We start from the raw sequence: 19,129 nt of genomic DNA on the forward strand, positions 1-19,129 counted from the left end.
AAATGGTGTGTGGGGGTGGGGTGGGGGTGGGGAGTGCTAGAAATCAGAGAGACATGTTGCACATTTCCAAGGTTCTATTGCAATTCAATCCAAAGGAGAGTAAAAACCAATCAAAGCTGAAACCCAGCCCAACTCAAATCCTGTTAAAATCAGAGATAAGCACCTGGATAGAAGCTTTGGAATTTCAGAGTCTTAGGACAAAGAGATTCTACAACAGAATTTTCAGAACTGAAATCATAAGTAATTTGAAACTAATAAAAACTGAGACTCACATTCAGTTCACTCAAGTAATGATGAAATCTGAATGATATATTTAGCAGCTAGGAGGCACACTGAATCCTGGTGTGCTGCAGTCTATGGGGTCACAAAGAGTCAAACATGACTGAGCAACTGAACAACAATGAGTTGCAAAAGGAGAAATGAGAAAAGAGACATATTTAAGGGTAAACGGGCAACATCATCTCCAACCCTAATAAAAGATCTCAACCTACAGATCTCAGAAGTTTAACACAACCCCAAGAGAACTGATGCAAATGAAATCTCACAAGAAAATCAAACACTGCAAAATGCAAAGATAAAGAGGAAACCCTAAATACAACCAGAAAAAAAAAAAAAAAGACAATACATTTAGATGAATAACAGTAAGACTACTGGCTTATCTCTCTTCAGAAACAATGAAAGCAAACAGAGGAATAACATCTTTAATGGGTTGGGAAAGGGAGAATTTTGAAAACAGATGAAAAAATATTTTTAGATAAACAAAAGCTAAGAAAACCTAAAACCAGCAGATATAAAGAATAACTAAAAGAATTTTTCACACTGAAAGAAAATGACACCAAGTCATAACATAGATCTGTAAGAAGGCCTAGAAATAGCAAATCTGTAGATAAGTATAATGAACTACTTTTCTTTCTTGAATTTTAAAATACAGTTAAATGTTCAAAGCACAAACAATAACATATTTAGCATTTAAAAACAATGGTATAAGTATATAGCAACAATATTAAAAAAGTAAGTGTAAAGGTAAATTACACTATACTGCTGTAAGATTCTTAAATTGTCATGTAAAGTGACATATCATTATTCAAGATAAACTAATAACTTAAGGATACACATTGTAATCCCCAGAACAAATACAAACAAATAATAAATAAAGCTAAAAGTTATACTCCAGTAAGTCAATAGGGAAAGTAAATCATAATACTAAAAGACCGTAATCTAGAAGAAGGAAGGAAAACAGGGGGAACGAAAGGAGTTTAAAATGGAACAAATAGAAAAACGATAGCTAGATCCAAGGCTTAAATCCACATAAATCACTAAATGAGTTAATGTAATAGAATAAATATTCTAATTAGGCAGAATGAATAAAAAACCACTACCTAGTTACTTGTTGATTCAAACTGACACATTTTAAATACAAGGACACATGGCCAGATCTTATTGTCAAGATGCCATTCAGCACTAAAAAGAACTGAGCTCCTTGAAAAAATTAATGGTATCATGATAAAGTTAGGAATTTTGCCAAAAATGATAAAAGTGCATCAACACGTCATATGAGCCAGCTTGAGGTAGCTTACACCAGCTACATCTGGGACCATCTGAGCATCAAAATGAATAAGGTCATTAAAGGAACAACTTGACTGAATGATGTAAAAATCTATGAGTCACACACAATAATAGGAGATCATAGGTAGACAGAAAGATAAACAGACAGGTAAATAGGTAATGCAGAAGGACTTCCTAACACAGAATGTGAAGTAATACATATTGACATGTTCAGTTGCTTCCCAGAGAAAAGAATGGCAGCCCACTCCTGTATTCTTGCCTGGAGGATTCCATGGACACAGGAGCCCTGGAGGCTACAGTTTATGGGGTCACAAAGAGTCAGATGTGACTGACACATACACACACAGTTGCTCAGTAGTGTCTGAGTCTTTGTGACTCCAAAGACTGTAGCCCCCAGGCTCCTCTTCTCTCCTATCCCTCTCCTCCATGGGATTGTCCCAGCAAGAACACTGGAGTGGGTGCCATTTCCTCCTCTGGGGGATCTTCCTGACCCAGGATTGAACCTGAGTGTTCTGCACTCCAGGCAGATTCTTTACTGCCGTGCCAACAAAGTAGCCCCTTAAGGAATAAAAAATCCTATATTAGCTAAATTATCAAAGAAAAAAAACTGATTCAGGCAAGAATCATTAATGAATACTATAGTGAAAGACATCTAGTAACTAAAAGAATAAATACATGGCATCAAAGTACTTTAATACAAACATTACTTATTACAAAAGGGAAAATGGAAACTATACACAGAAAACAGAAAAATCTTAACTAGCTAATCAAAATTAAAATGAACCGTAAGAGATTAAAATGCTAAACACACATAGATACATAAAGAGAGACAGTAAGGAGGAAGGAGGGAGAAAGGAAGTAATAAAGTCAGTATGGCAACATTTCAAAAACTGAAGAATTTGGGGAAAAGCTTTCAGTTCATCACATTTTCAAAATCCTTCTGTAATGTTGAAATTATCTGAAAATAGCATGTTAAAAAATGTTATAAGTGATAGAAGAGACAAATGCCATACCATAAAATAAAGTGGTAGTTGTATTAATACAAGGCAAGCAAGACATCAAGACTATTTTAATTTTTAACACAAAGAAGGACATTTCATGAAATTAAAAAGATGAATACAAGAAGATATCATAATTCAAACTGTGTATAAACTTAAAAAGTTATATTCAAATAAATGAAGCAAACTTGAGAGGTCTCAAAAGAGAAATACACAAATCTACAATCATATTTGGATAGTTTAACACTCCTCAGTAACTGACAGAAAAAGCAGACCTACAAAAGAAAGGATACAGAAAACTGTACAATAATATTAACAAACTTAATCCAGTTGTCATTTAGAGAATACAACATTTAACAACTACAGATACAGATGTTATTCAAGTATACATGGAACACTGTTGTAATTGGATTTAAATTTGCCATTTTCTTAGTTGATCTCTATTTGTTCCACCTGTTCTATAGCCCATTTAACTCTTCATTTAGTTGTTTCTGGATTGAGTATTCTATGATTCCTTTTCATTTTCATTATTGGCTTATTACTTTTACTTCTTTCATGTTTTTGACCATTTTTTCAGTGGTTGTTCTAGATCATACTACTTCGTGCATAATATAAAATCCTTAAATAGTAAATCAAATTCCTCTCTCATATTCTTTGTCCTATTACTATCATATATTTACTTTTATTATTACATTTCTTTACCAGACACTAGCATTATTTTTCAGGTACACAAGCAACTTTCCATAAGACCAATTAAAAATAGAGGAATGACACTAGAAATAGCAGAACAGGAAGTCCTGCATTCATATCCCTTCTCAGCAACAAGAATTTGGCAGGCAAGCAGAGACAAAAGTACTTTTGTAAAACTTTGGATTGAAGAAAGAAGACTGTAAAACCCTGGTAGCATCCAAGACCAAGGAGGGTTGCTTTTAGAAGGCAAGCATAAACTCACTCATGTGGCATACCTGCTAACCATAGTACTACCTACAGACCCAGAAACAGACCCTGAGCCTTGACAGCCTATGGACATGGCCTATTTGGCCTTGCCTCCATCACCAGCTGAGAAACGACCCGGGAAGAGTCACGCCAACCTGTGCTTTGGATAATAGCTCTACTAACCTCAGTTCGAGCTGTAAACTGAACTGTTCCACGACCCAACTCCAGCTCCTATTAGCTGCCAACCCTGCAGCCTATGATGGGCAAAGACATGCTCATTCATGAATCTAGGCAAGTTCTCCAACCTCTGTCTGACTGCAAACACTAAAAAAATCCCTGTAACATGGCCCCATATATTCATAGCCACAAACCAGGAACACTCCTGCCTACTCAGAGACCTGCTAGAGCAATAACCTTCCATGCACCTGGAGGAAGGGCCGCCAATCTCAAATTTGACTGCAGAGGTTGAAGTGCCTGCACAACCTGGCTTTAGCCCACTGTACCCATGGACAGGAGGCAATTGTGCCTGCCAGGGATCCAACAGGAGAAATGCCTATATGTACCCCTAGAGATAAGCCCAGTGACCTCAGTCTCACTGTGGATCTTAAAGTGGCTCTGGAATCTGGCTCCAGCCACTCCCAACTATGATCTAAGAGAAACCCTACTTTTCCAGGAACCCACCAGAAGGAAATCCCAAATGCGCCCCCAGATGAATCCCTCAGTACAGTTGCAGAGCCACAATCTATCAGGCATTCTAATTGTGAAACCCAAAGGAGACCTGTGATTTGGCTCCAGGCCCCTTCAGGCATGGTACAGGAATAGTCCTGCCACCCTGGGACCTGGGGGAGACACATATCTCCATGTCCCCAGAGAAGCACAAAGGCAGAGTCACCAATACAAAGCTACATGGAACAAAATGAATCAGACAAACAACCAGACACCACCAAAGAAAGCAAATATAATTTCCACTAATGAATCCCAAAGAAACAGAGACATACAAATTGCCCTAAAAAGAATTTGAAATATCATATTAAGCTCAGTTCAGTTCAGTTCAGTTCAGTCGCTCAGTCGTGTCCGACTCTCCGCGACCCCATGAATCACAGCACGCCAGGCCTCCCTGTCCATCACCAACTATGCAAAAGAACACAGAGAAACAAAATGAAATCTGGAATACAATGCACAAATAAAATGAGAAGTTTAATAAAGAGATAGAAACTATAAAAAAAGAACCCAACTCAAATCCCAGAGCTGAAGTATACAATAAAAGAATTGAAAAATTCTTAGAGCAACAACAGCAGACTAAGTAATGTGGAAGGAAGAATCAGGGCATTATAAAACAGGCCGTTTAAAAACAGAAAGAAGAACAAAGAGAAAAACTGTAAGAAAGCACGAGAGACCTATTCAGTTCAGTTCAGTCGCTCAGTCGTGTCCGACTCATTGCGAGCCCATGAACCGCAGCACGCCAGGACTCCAAGTCCATCACCAGCTCCCAGAGTCCATCCAAACCCATGTCCATCGAGTCGGTGATGCCATCCAACCATCTCATCCTCTGTCATCCCCTTCTCCTCCTGCCCTCAGTCTTTCCCAGCATCAGGGTTTTTTCCAATGAGTCAGCACTCCGCATGAGGTGGCCAAAGTATTGGAGTTTCAGCTTCAACATCAGTCCTTCCAATGAACACCCAGGACTGATCTCCTTTAGGATGGACTGGTTGGGTCTCCTTGCAGTCCAAGGGACTCTCAAGAGTCTTCTCCAACACCACAGTTCAAAAACATCAATTCTTCTGCGCTCGCTTTCTTTATAATCCCACTCTCACATCCATACATGACCACTGGAAAAACCATAGCCTTGACTAGATGGACCTTTGTTGGCAAAGTAATGTCTCTACTTTTTAACATGCTGTCTAGATTGGTCATAACTTTCCTTCCAAGGAGTAAGCGTCTTTTAATTTCATGGCTGCAATCCCCATCGGCAATGATTCTGGAGCCCAGAAAAATAAAGTCAGCCACTGTTTCCACTGTTTCCCCATCCATACTATTAAAAAAACAAAAACCCTGCTTATTTAATTTATATGCAAAGTACATCATACGAAATGCCAGGCTGGATGAATCACAAACTGGAATCAAAACTACCAGGAGAAATATCAACAACCTCAGATATGAAGATGATACCACTCTAAAGGCAGAAAGTGAAGAGGAACCAAACAGCCAAGAAGGAAAGGTATGACAAACCTCACATGACAGCATATTAAAAAGCAGAGACATCATTTTGCTGATAAAGGTCTGCATACTCAAAGCCATGGTTTTTCCAGTATCATGTACAGATGTGAGAACTGGACCATAAAGACAGCTTAGTGCCAAAGAATTGATGCTTTCAAACTGTGATGCTGGAGAAGGCTCTTGAGATTCCCTTGGACATCAAGGAGATCACAGCAAGAATTTTACATGCCACTCCTCTACTGGCCTTAACATTTCATCAATATAATGTAAAAACTAGAATATTATACTACTCTTCTGGTGAATTCTCACTAGAAATGTAAATCTGTAAAGAAAACAGTAGAGAATAAAGTAATATAAAAAGAAATTATTCAAGAGTTTCCAACTCCCCTTTTTTTCACCTGAGCATATAAACAGGGCAGTGGCATACCATACAGGGCTAATATTAAGACTTTCAAACTTGGAACTGAAGGGAACATCAAAATTATTCCAGAATATTTATGTATATAGAGCCATAATCTCAGTATCTATTGCACTTCCATTATTTCATACTATACCTTAGATGAAGATCTTCTGAAAACTTCAGACAGGCATAGATAAATTCTTTAATTTGGTTGTAAACTTTTGGCACAAATTCAGAAAATGGAAACTTTTTTGGGAATGGTTGCTGTTAAAGCAAGAATTAATGAAAGTTACAAATGAGCATACATTGGAAATACCTATTAACTAATTAAAATGCAAAAGAGATTTTCTTGCATACTAGGAACTGCCTTATTAACAACTCTACATTTTAAAAACATATTTGTGAAAGTTTTCTAATACTAAAAAGAATAAGGTTAAATTAAATAAACAATTCTAACGTCCTATAAAACCTGATAAACAAATTCTGATACATACTCAGCAATAAAAAGGAATGAGTTATTGATAGGTGCAACAACTTAGATGAGTCTCAAAAGCATTATCTTCAGTGAAAGAAGCCAATCTCAAAAGGTTATACACTATATAGTTCTATTTATAAGGCCTTTTAGAAAAGGTAAAAGTAGATGGATAGCAATGACAGGTGGTTGCCAAAAGCTGGGGGTGAGGAGTAATTGATTAAGAAGGTACAGCATGAGGGAATTTTGGGGAATCATAGAACTGTTCTGCAACCTTGTTGTGGTAGTACATACATCACAAAGCACAGCCAAAACCAATACAGTTATATAGCACAGTAAATTTTACTGTATGCTTTGGGGATACAATGTCCTCAAAGTATAAGAAAAGCAAATATTTCAAAGTGTAAGTCAAAAGGAAACACTGCCGGAAATCTCCTAAACACTTTGGAGGTGAAAATACCCCAAAGTTCCCAAACAGGAACTTCTGTTCCTCTGAGCCCAAAAATCATCCTTTGAAGCTGTTTTAGATTCCTAACTCATTGAGTTAGAAATTATGCCTTTAATGAGACTGATACAAAGAAAGCTTTAAGAGGATGCCAAATCAGAGAAGTTTATTTGAGTGTTCCTTACCTTTTCCAGCTCTGTATCTTGGAATGGAAATTGTCCTATCACCTTTTTATACATCTCTTCACTTGTTACCGGTATAGGACTGTAGTTGTCAGAATCAAGTATGTTTCTATAAAGAAAATAAAAGAAGAAAGGAAAGGAGGGAGGGATAAAGTAAAAAAAGAACGACAGGTGAGTTATTCAGTAGAGTGATCACAAAAAACTTTCAGAAGAACTCCAAGGGTTGTATATCCATCACAACCTCAAATAAACATTTCTTAGACCCTAATCTATTCCGTTTATAGTACAGCTATTTGGTCTTAGGTAAGGACATCTTTAAAAAAAAACACAGAAGGAAAATTGCATTCTAAAACAAATTGAACACAAATATAAAGATGACCTCATATTAGTTGAGATTTATGGCTCAGATAGAAAATTTCAAGGCAACATGCTGAAGCCGTAAGGCAAATGAGAAGCAACAACAACAACAAAAAAATGTGAGCTCTGGAAAAGGCAAAGAGGTTTTATATGCTTTCTTTAAAAAAAATAAAGATTTTTTTATTATGTTCTTTAATTCTATACTAGATTTTCTATTTTATCAAACTGTGTTCATGTACTTCATCTACTGCTCTATATTAAGAATGATTTTTTCTTCATCCAAAGGTTCTGTGTCCTTAACTAGACTAGGAGTTATCCAGAGCAGAGACCATACTAACAAAATCAAAAAAGAAATTTACTGAAGGCTTCAGATCAGATGCGCTTGGATATATCATGGTACTAATTTTCAAAGATAATCTCCCCTAAAGAAAATTATATCATTAATAAACAGGACTTTTTAGAAATACAAATATTTATAGTAATATACTAATGAGTTACCCTACATAATTATCAGCTATATGTTTATAAAATGTGAACAGTAAGATTAATGGAACAATGTAATACCTTAAAGCTATAAGAACTTGAAAACAAAGTAAGTTGATCTGGGGAAGTGGTCCGGCAGTAAGCAGAAAGATCATTTTAAAAGAAGAAACAAGTTATGTGTGAGGAAAATATGTCCAAGGAAATATTTGTAAGTGGAGATGTAATACAATAATTTTCTTACTGTTGTATGCATGTTGCAGTAACTATTTAAATAATATGCTTCAAACATTAGATTGTAATAGATCTCTTCTTTGGGTATGGAGAATAAAGAAGATGAGGAATAACATGAGTGAGTCTTCAAAAAAGTTCCCAAAAAGCTAAATTATTCAAAAGGGTTCAAAAGCCACTATCCTACAAGTGAGACATAGATTAGGCATGATCCCCAAAGAGAAAATAAAAAATCAAATTAAGATGACACAAGGTGATCTGGTTGGTATGAACCAAGGTATTTGCCATTTATTCAATGAAACAAATCTGGGGATTTGGGGACTCCTCACATAATAGTTACTAATATCCAGAGTCTGAATGTCTTGGGAACTTTATTTGGGACACCATTACTATTTAATTGAATTTCCAATCATAATTGGAATCAGACCTAGAAAAAAATAAGCCACATACACTTATTGCTTATTATACCTGAAAACTCTTATGTATAAAGACGAGTGTACAAACATGCATGCCCACACACACACAACGATAGATAATTTCTTACCTGAAAATACCTGACCACTTCTTTAGCAAAGTTTCACTATACTGGTCTCTGATTTCTAATAGCATGTCAAAAAGCTGATTTACAGGAAAACCATACACCTGAAACAAAATAATAAAAAAGCTTCATTTTATAAGGTGATGTTTTTTAAACGACATGAGGGAGATTAGGCACTAAAAGATAATTTTGTTCTTTGGACAACAATTTAAATAAAACCATGATACAAGAATCTTCCATTCCCACCCAATATCTAGTGTTTATCCTCAATAATTAAAAGATATATACCAAAATACTTGAGCCAGTCAGAAAAAAATAAAAAGATGAACATTAGAATTAATGTATATTGGATATAACTGTCAGTGAAGTTTTTCCTATAACTCCTTCTGTAACTCTCAACAACTTTCAAGAGTAGGGTCAGAAAATGAGAATGCCACCAATCTTACCCACTTCTAATGTTATTTATTGAATATAATATGTGGTTCATATCAATAATCATTATTCAAAATAGTAGGTAAGGAAATAGTTTAAGGACTAAAGTAGTGAGTTCATTTAATTGATTTGCTTTGAGGAAAAAAAAGGGGGATGAGAACAAATTATGAGAAGATAATAGACAGGTCATGACCAGAAAATGCTACAAAGAGATAAAAATTATCCACCTCTAGGAAAAGAAGAAACACAACTAAAAAGAAAAAGGTACTTAAGCTTAGATAGACAATCGAAGGATTTAGAGCTGATGAAACACTCATCTAGGTAAAGTCTACATAAACATAAGCCACAAACCTGAAGTGTGTCAGCAAAAAGCACAATGAGGTTCTTCAAATCTAACACGAGGTTTGGATCAGAGCAGTAAGACTAAAGGAAATAAAAGACAATGAGGAAAAACGTATTTATTAAAAACGAAACTAACTTTTGATTTATTCAGTTACTTAATACTTCACCTGGTGCAGGCTCTCTGGAAAGCCATCCTGGTTTAAGGTAACACCAGATACAGCTAGCGGAGAGTGAGTAAAGACTCCCAATAATCCATGACCTACATTTTTAACTTTAGGAAATTTAAAATCACACTTCTAAATAACTGTCTGGTTAAAGAAGAAATCAAAGCTGATACTGCAGATTATTTTAAAACAAACAGTAAAAAAAAAAAGTTCATATCAAAACTTATAGAATACAGCTATTGCCATTTTAAAAAATCTTTATATGTGAACATTAGAAAACATAAAAGACTTATAATAAACTAAGAACTCAACTCATGAAGCGGGCCAAAAGAGCCAAAATCAACCATAAATGAGAGAACAACACTGATAAAATAAAAAGCAGACATTAATGACACAGAGAAGACATGAAAGATTTGATCAATGAAACCAAAAACTCAAGTTAAACATAAAATCAGTAAGAGAGACAAATCACAGGTAAGTCCAATTAAACAACAAAAAGAAACAACAATGTAAGGAATACAAAAAATAAATATAATACAGAAGAAAATAAATTTACAAATAAATTCAATGTATAATCTCTTAACAAATTTGAAAACTGAAATGACTTGGAAGGCATCTTCTTTACAAAGATGCATTATGTCACTATGTTTCAGTGACTTTTGACATGCAAATTCTCCTAAGTATAATTTGGTTACTTGCTCTCTACTTAACTCCTCAGTTCCTGAAAAAGGCATGTTGAATTCTCCCAAAGTGCTGTGGCCTCTGTTTCTCATCCCACTACTATCAGTTTTTGTTCATATACATACTGATGCTTGCTTGTTTATAGTAAATGGGCTACTGTCTTTTTGATGGGTTAAAATATTATCAAAACAAAATGTTGCTCTCTTCTCCCGTTTAACGATCTTTAATCCAGTGTTGGTGAAGAATATTGCCCTTTCTGCTCCCTATTCTTCATTTTTAATCTTTCTATATAATCTTAATGCAGAAATCTCTCTTAGTAACCAAACTATAATACTTTCTAACTGTGATGTTTCTCATGAATACTGACATATTTGAGCCTATTCTAGCCATCTTATTTTAAGTTTTCTATTTTTCAAATTATCTTATACTGGTTATTAATAACTTATATACTTATATACTTTCTGTCCACTGTTTACTTGAAATAATCTATAGTGTCATTTTTAAAATGTTTTAAACATTAAGCCACTCCTCTTACAGGGATTCTTAATAGCATTAAATTTCACAAACAATGGGTTTCCCTGACAGCTCAATTGGTAAAGAATCCACCTGCAAGGCAGGAGACCCTGGGTCTATTCCTGGGTTGGGAAGATATCCTGGAGAAGGGATAGGCTACCCACTCCAGTATTCTTGGGGGCTTCCATTGTGGTTCAACTGATAAAAGAATCCACCTGCAATGTGAGAGACCTGGGTTCCATCCCTGGGTTGGGAAGATCCGCTGGAGAAGGGAAAGGCTACCCACTCCAGTATTCTGGCCTGGAGAATTCCAAGGGCTGTACAGTCCATGGGGTTGCAAAGTCAGACACAACTGAGTGACTTTCACTTACAAACAACTGATTAGTTATTTAGATTTATCTATGAGTTTTACTCTCATTTTTTGCACACATTTTATATATTCTCACCCCATCTCGTATTTTGAATTTCTTTTTCATTTTTGGTAAGAAATCAGTAAGACAGGGTGGTGGAAAAAGTAAACTTGGTATCCTCATGTGTTTGGAAATGTCTTTCTTTTGCACTCAAACTAAAATACACAATTTCATACATGAGAAAACTGCCTGACTCATTTACTCTGCCTGACAAAAAGATGCATCCTTTCAGCTATAATAATCTAGTCGTTTTTTACTGCAGGGAAATTTCCCTCTTTCATTTATTAAGGTCCCTCCTTTGTGACTAAAGTTTATTTCTAAATCTCTACTAAATACAACCAAAATCTACATCCATTATCCATGTTTCTTAACTTTTCATTCATATTTTCCATCACTTTGTGTCTCTGCTCTATATTGGGGTTATATTTGACTTTGTCTTCTTGATCACAGAATGATATGCAGTTTTATCTATTTAATCTTAGAATTAAATTTCTCTATTACGGTAGTCATAAATCTCAAGAAAACAACATTAATCTTTGATTTCTATCCTTCTGTTGCTTCCTTCCTTCCTTTTCCTCCTTCTAACATTTTGTATAACTGTGAATATAATATACATAAAGAAAACAATAAATAAAACCTATACATGTAATTTTACCAGGCAAACATAACTGAACAGCACCAGCATATCAGAAGCTCCAAAACAACTTCTTTCCTCTCCACTCAGGAAAACATTATCATGACGTTTATTATAATCATTACATAACTTTCTTTCATTTTTCTTTGTATTTTTTAGCTTAATAGATCTTATTTTTTAGAGCAGTTTAGCATTTACAGATAAACTGAACAGAAAGTACAGAGTTCCTATATATCCCTTCATACAGACACTCATGCAGATTCCTTTATTATAACATTTTCCCTTAGTGTGGTGACATTTGGTACAGTTGGTGAACCAATACTGACACATTATTCACATTATTATTAACTAAATTCTATAGCTTACTTAGAGTTTACTCTCTGTATTATATAATCTATGGGTTTTAACATAAGCATAATGATGTATTCCACCATTACAATATCATACAGAATAGTTTCACTGCCTGCCCTAGAAATTCCCTATCTTCCACTTATTTATCCCTCAAGCCCTCTCCCAAATCCTAGCAACCCTTATCTTTTTATTTTCTCCTTAATTTTGCCTTGTCAATAATATCAGATAGTTGGAATCGTATGAATATATAGCCTTCTCAGTTTGGGTACTTTCACTTAGCAATATGCACTTAGCTTCCTCCGTGTCTTTTTGTGGGTTAACAGATTATTTCTTTTGCTTGCCATTGAGTAATATTCATTTATAAGGATGTACTAGACTTCATCCATTCACCTATTAAAGGACATCTTGGTTACTTCAAGGTTTTGGCTATTTTGAATAAGCTGTTATAAACACCAGTGGGCAGATTTTTGCGTTAACATACGTTTTCAACACATTTGGCAAATACAAATACTGTACACCTACTTGCTGCATCTTATATCTATGTTGCATTTTGTATAAGCTTCCAAATTCTCTTCTAAGCTGGCTGTACCATTTTCCATTCCCATCGCAATAAGAGTAACTGTTGTCCACATTCTCTCCAGAATTTGGTATTTTCAGCATTATAGTCATTCTACTGGGCATCTGGTGGTAGTTCACTGTTGTTTTAATTTGTAATTCCCTGATGACATATGACAACAGAGTTTTGCCAAGAGAACGCACTGGTCATAGCAAACACCCTCTTCCAACAACACAAGAGAAGACTCTACACATGTATATCACCATATGGTCAACACCGAAATTAGACTGATTATATTCTTTGCAGTCAAAGATGGAGAAGCTCTATAAAGTCAGCGAAAACAAGACCAGGGACTGACTGTGACTCAGATCATGAACTCCTTATTGTCAAATTGAGACTTCAATTGAAGAAAGAGGAGAAAACCACTAGACCATTCAGGTACGACCTAAATCAAATCCCTTATGATTATACAGTGGAAGTGAGAAATAGATTTAAGGGACTAGATCTGATAGAGTGACTGATGAACTATGAACAGAGGTTCGTGACACTGTACAGGAGACAGGGATCAAGAACATATGTACACCTGGGGCAGATTCACAGCAAAACCAATAAAATAATGTAAAGTAATTAGCCTCCAATTTAAAAAAATTAAAAAACTAAAATAAATAAAATAAATTTTAAAGAAAAGACCATCCCTAAGAAAAAGAAATGCAAAACAGCAGAATGGCTGTCTGAGCAGGCCTTATAAATAGCTGTGAAAAGAAGAGAAGCAAAGAGCAAAGGAGAGAAGGAAAGATATACCCATTTGAATGCAGAGTTCCAAAGAACAGCAAGGAGAGATAAGAAAGCCTTCCTCAGCGATCAGTGCTAAGAAACTAGAGGAAAATAATAGAATGGGAAAGACTAAAGATCTCTTCAAGAAAATCAGAGATACCAACAGAATATTTCATGCAAAGATGGGCTCAATAAAGGACAGAAATCGTATGGACCTAACAGAAGCAGAAGATATTAAGAAGAGGTGGCAAGAATGCACAGAACTATACAAAAAAGATCTTCACGACCCAGATAATCATGATGGTGTGATCACTCACCTAGAACCAGACATGCTGGAATGTGAAGTCAAGTGGCCCTTAGGAAGCATCACTCAGAACAAAGCTAGTGGAGGTGATGGAATTCCAGTTGAGCTATTTCAAATCCTGAAAGATGATGCTGTGAAAGTGCTGCACTCAATATGCCAGCAAATTTGGAAAACTCAGCAATGTCCACAGAACTGGAAAAAGTCAGTTTTCATTCCAATCCCAAAGAAAGGCAATGCCAAAGAATCCTCAAACTACCTCACAATTGCACTCATCTCACACGCTAGTAAAGTCATGGCCAAATTCTCCAAGCCAGGCTTCAGCAACACATGAACTTTGAACTTCCATATGTTCAAGCTGGATTTAGAAAAGGCAGAGGAACCAGAAATCAAATTGCCAACATCCGCTGGATCATCGAAAAAGCAAGAGAGTTTCAGAAAAATACCCATTCCTGCTTTATTGACTATGCCAAAGCCTTTGACTGTGTGGATCACAATAAACTGTGGAAAATTTTGAAAGAGATGGGAATACCAGACTACCTGAGCTGCCTCCTGAGAAATCTATATGCAGGTCTGGAAGCAACATTTAGAACTGGACATGGAATGACAGAGTGGTTCCAAATAGGAAAAGGAGGATGCCAAAGCTATATATTGTCACCCTGCTTATTTAATTTACGTGCAGAGTACATCATGAGAAACGCTGGGCTGGAAGAAGCACAAGCTGGAATCAAGATTGCCGGGAGAAATATCAATAACCTCAGATATGCAGAGGACAACACCCTTATGGCAGAAAGTGAAGAGGATCTAAAGAGCCTCTTGATGAAAGTAAAAGAGGAGAGTGAAAAAGTTGGCTTAAAGATCAACATTCAGAAAACTAAGATTATGGCATCTGGTCCCATCATTTCATGGCAAATAGATAGGGAAACAGTGGAAACAGTGACTGACTCTATTTTGGGGGGCTCCAAAATCACTGCAGATTGTGACTGCAGCCATGAAATTAAAAGACGCTTACTCCTTGGAAGGAAAGTTATGACTAACCTAAACAAGCATATTAAAAAGCAAAGACATTACTTTGCCAATAAAGGTCCATCTAGTCAAGTCTATGGTTTTTCCAGTAGTCATGTATGGATGTGAGAATTGGACTATAAAGAAAGCTGAGCACAGAAGAACTGCTGCTTTTGAACTGTGGTGTTGGAGAAGACTCTTGAAAGTCCCTTGGACTGCAAGGAGGTCCAATCAGTCCATCCTAAAGGAGATCAGTCCTGAGTGTTCACTGGAAGGACCAATGTTGAAAATGAAACTCCAACACTTGGGCCACCTGATGTGAAGAGCTGACTCATTTGAAAACACCCTGATGATGGGAAAGATTGAGGGTAGGAGGAGAAGGGGACAACAGTGGATGAGATGGTTGAATGGCATCACCGACTCAATGGACATGAGTTTGGGTGAAGTCCAGGTGTTGGTGATGGACAGGGAGGCCTGGCGTGCTGTGGCCCATGGGGTCACAAAGAGTTGGACACGACTGAGCAACTGAACTGAACTGAACTGATGACTTATGCTGTTAAGCATCTTTTTACATGCTTTCTTGATATTTGAGTATTTTCTTTGGTGAACTTTTGCCCATTTTTTAATTGGGTTGTTTTCTTACTGCTTGGAGAAGGAAATGGCAACCCACTCCAGTACTCTTGCCTGGAAAATCCCATGGACAGAGAAGCCTGGTAGACTACAGTCCATGGGATCACAGAGTTGGGACATGACTGAGTGACTTCACTTCACTTTCTTACTGCTGAGTGTTAAGAGTTCTGTATATATTTTCAGTACCAGGCCTTTATCAGGTATGTGTTTTGCAAAGATTTTCTCCCGATCTGTGGCTTGTCAGTTCATTCTCTTAATTTCATTATTTTGTAACCATCTAAATATTCAGCCTTATTCAATATTTTTCCAACATTATGTAAATGGATAAAAATCTGTATGTATAATTTTCTGTCTTGCTTTTATAATTCAACATTATAGTTATGAAATTCATCTATGCTACTGTATATAGCTACATGGTGGGCATTTTCATGCTGTATAATACTCAATGCTATGAGTTTAACTCAGATTGCTCATTTTATTACCAATGGACATTTTGTAGTCCAGATGCTCAGTGGTGTCTGACTCTTTGCAACCACATGTACTGCAGCACACCAGGTTTCCCTGTCCTTCACCATCTCCCAGAGCTCACCTGAACTCATGTCCATTGAGTCACTGATGCCATCCAACCATGGACATTGAAGTCATTTCTAATTTTGAAAACTGAACAATGTTGGAATGAATATTCTTGCATGTGTATTATGGTGCATTAGGGCAAGTTTCTCAAGGGAATATAGTTAGGAAAAGAATTTGTAGTTCATGAGGATCGTTGATTTAGAAAATAATGCTATTTTTTCCAAAGGGTTTTATCAATTTAAACTTATTCCCTTAGTAGTATATAAGAGCTCTGAATAATTCGTATCTTTATCAACATTTGTATTACTAATTTTTACATGTTATCTCATTTTGTTTTCATCTGCCTTTCACGAATGCACTGAAGTTGAGCACATATTTCTCAGCCAAGTGAATTTCTTCCTTAATGAAGTAACTGTAAATATTTTGCTTGTTATATCTACTGAGATGTTTGTCTCTATTGTGATGATGTGTAGTGAAAATTTTTATATATTTTATGTTAGTTCTTTGCTGATATTCTGCTGAAGATATACACTCTCATCATATATCTTATTTTATCTACTATCTTTAAGTTTTTTGCTTTTTTTCTTATAGTTTTAATGTAGCTTAATGTATCAATCTTTATGGTTAGTATCTCTTTTGTATTTTAGTTAGGAATTCCTTTCACATCCTAAACCACAAAGATATTCTCTTACACTACCTTGTAGAAAATTTATGGTCTTACATTTCACATTTTGGTATTTTAGCAACCTGAAACTTTTTTGGTATAATTATTTCCCCCATACTGATAATCAATTGTTCTAGTACTACTCATTGAAAAGTCTGTTCTCTACCCACTGACCAGCAACAATCTTTGATAAATATCAAATATTTTTTGAGGCCTGTATTCTGTTCCATTATCTATCCAATGACAGTACCAGAGTGTCTGGTATTCATTTAGTAAGATTTTTAAATTGGTGGAGAAAAACCACCTGCCTTCAGTCTTAAGGAGTCTTTTAGCTATTCTTTGCTTTTGTACTGGCTTAAAAATATTATATATCAAATTGCAAAGGTACTCATCTTTCCAAAAATAAGATTATGGAGATTTTAATTGGCACTGAATTAAATTTATAGATAAATTTTAAGATAGTAGATATCTACAATAACTCTTCCAATCACTGAACATGCTATTACTCTCAGTTTTATTTGTTTTTATTTCAGTTCAGTTCAGTTCAGTCGCTCAGTCGTGTCCGACTCTCCATGACTCCATGAATCACAGCACGCCAGGCCTCCCTGTCCATCACCAACTCCCGGAGTTCACTCAAACTCATGTCCTCACTCAAACTCATGTCCACAGAGTCGGTGATGCCATCCAGCCATCTCATTCTCTGTCGTCCCCTTCTCCTCCCGCCCCCAACCTTTCCTAGCATCAGAGTCTTTTCCAGTGAGTCAACTCGTCGCATGAGGTGGCCAAAGTATTGCAGTTTCAGCTTTAGCATCAGTCCTTCCAATGAACACCCAGGACTGATCTCCTTTAGAATGGACTGGTTGTATCTCCTTGCAGTACAGTTTTATTTAGGTCTTCTTTAATTCCTTTCCACCTCTCAAAAATATTTTTGAATTTTCTCCATGTAGGTCTTGACATATTTTGTTAGGTATATTTCTACTACTTTTAATGCATGTTATTGTATCAATTTTTATCTTTTAAAATTTTTAATTTTTCAAATTTTATTCCTGGATATAAAGTGACAATTAATTTTGCAACAGAGAATACGCTAACCTCTTCCATTTATTGTAATAATTTTTCTGTAAATTTCTTTGGCTTTTCAATGTACTAAAATATATCATTGGGAAAAATGACAATTTTGCTTTTTCCTTTCAAAGGTTTATTTTTTAATTTATTTATATTTCTATCTTTACAACACTAAATACAACTATATTCATGAATAAGCCTGTATATTTATGAGCTTATGAGTTATGCTATCCTTCTCTGGTTTCATTATCAAGATTATTCACACCTCACACAACTCATAAAACGAGTTAGTGAGTATTCTTCTTTTCTGTTCTCCGAGAATTTATGTAAGTTAACAATTGAAGATATAACTTCTCAAACCTGAAGATCTCTTTGAGGGAAGAACTATGACTGCTTTTCACTTACTTCAGATGCATTCTTAACCTGAAAGGAATAGTTTTCTCCAGCTTAATGTGGGGAGGGCACCATACTAGACTCTCCATCTCAGGTAGGCCCAAGAGACTATAAAATCTGAGTACAAATTGTCTGGACTAACAAGCAGCATCAAGCGAAAGGCAGCTTATGTATTTCAGCGTATCACTCCGAACTTCTGGACTTTCCCCTGGATTTGGCCTGATTAATTCCTTAATAACCTTACTAAGCACTCTGAGACTTAATGTCTTATATGATGCATATATGTAAAGCAATACTTTTAGTTGTTTCAAGCTGAACAGTTGCTATGAATAATCTAGCCTCCTATATTCCTAAAATGAGAAATGATTGTTATTTCATAAATTTTTCTTAGTCCACGAATTACTTGTTTTTGCTAAAGAATAGCTATTCATTTTGATTATTAATGTCTTCTATATCATGTAAATGTTGTTCACTTGCTCAGTCTTGTCCAACTCTTTGTGAGCCCATGGACTGCAGCACTTCAAGCTTCCCTGTCCTTCACCATCTCCAAAAGTTTGTTCAAACTCATGCCCATTTAGTCGATGATGGATCCAACCATCTCATCCTCTATCGCCCCCTTCTCCTCCTGCCCTCAATCTTCTCCAGCATCAGGGTCTTCTCACATGAGTCAGCTCTTCACATCAGGTGGCCAAAACATGGGTGCTTCAGCATCAGTCCTTCCAAAGAACAGTCAGGGTTGATTTCCTTTAGGATTGATTGGTTTGATCTCCTTGCTGTCCAAGGGACTTTCATGAGTTATCTCCAGAACCACATTTCAAA

The 19,129-nt window shown here is 36.0% G+C and overlaps 1 protein-coding gene across 4 annotated transcripts in view; it reads right to left on the reverse strand.

Annotated features, from left to right (window-relative positions):
- The window catches only part of EXOC6B (exocyst complex component 6B), a 762,215-nt gene that overhangs the window by 305,372 nt on the left and 437,714 nt on the right, over positions 1–19,129 (reverse strand). For all 4 annotated transcript variants that reach the window (XM_088841568.1, XM_055400057.2, XM_055400058.2 and 1 more), the window contains 4 exons: positions 9,606–9,677; positions 8,829–8,926; positions 7,220–7,325; positions 6,272–6,381 (listed from right to left, as the gene is read on the reverse strand). In XM_088841568.1, coding sequence (XP_088697694.1) covers positions 6,272–6,381; positions 7,220–7,325; positions 8,829–8,926; positions 9,606–9,677 — 386 coding nt within the window. The remainder of the gene's footprint in view (positions 1–6,271; positions 6,382–7,219; positions 7,326–8,828; positions 8,927–9,605; positions 9,678–19,129) is intronic.

The sequence above is a fragment of the Moschus berezovskii genome, chromosome 11 (genome assembly GCF_049115385.1).
Source record: "Moschus berezovskii isolate FMDL1 chromosome 11, NW_MosBer_1.0, whole genome shotgun sequence".
Classification (NCBI taxonomy): Eukaryota; Metazoa; Chordata; class Mammalia; order Artiodactyla; family Moschidae; genus Moschus; species Moschus berezovskii.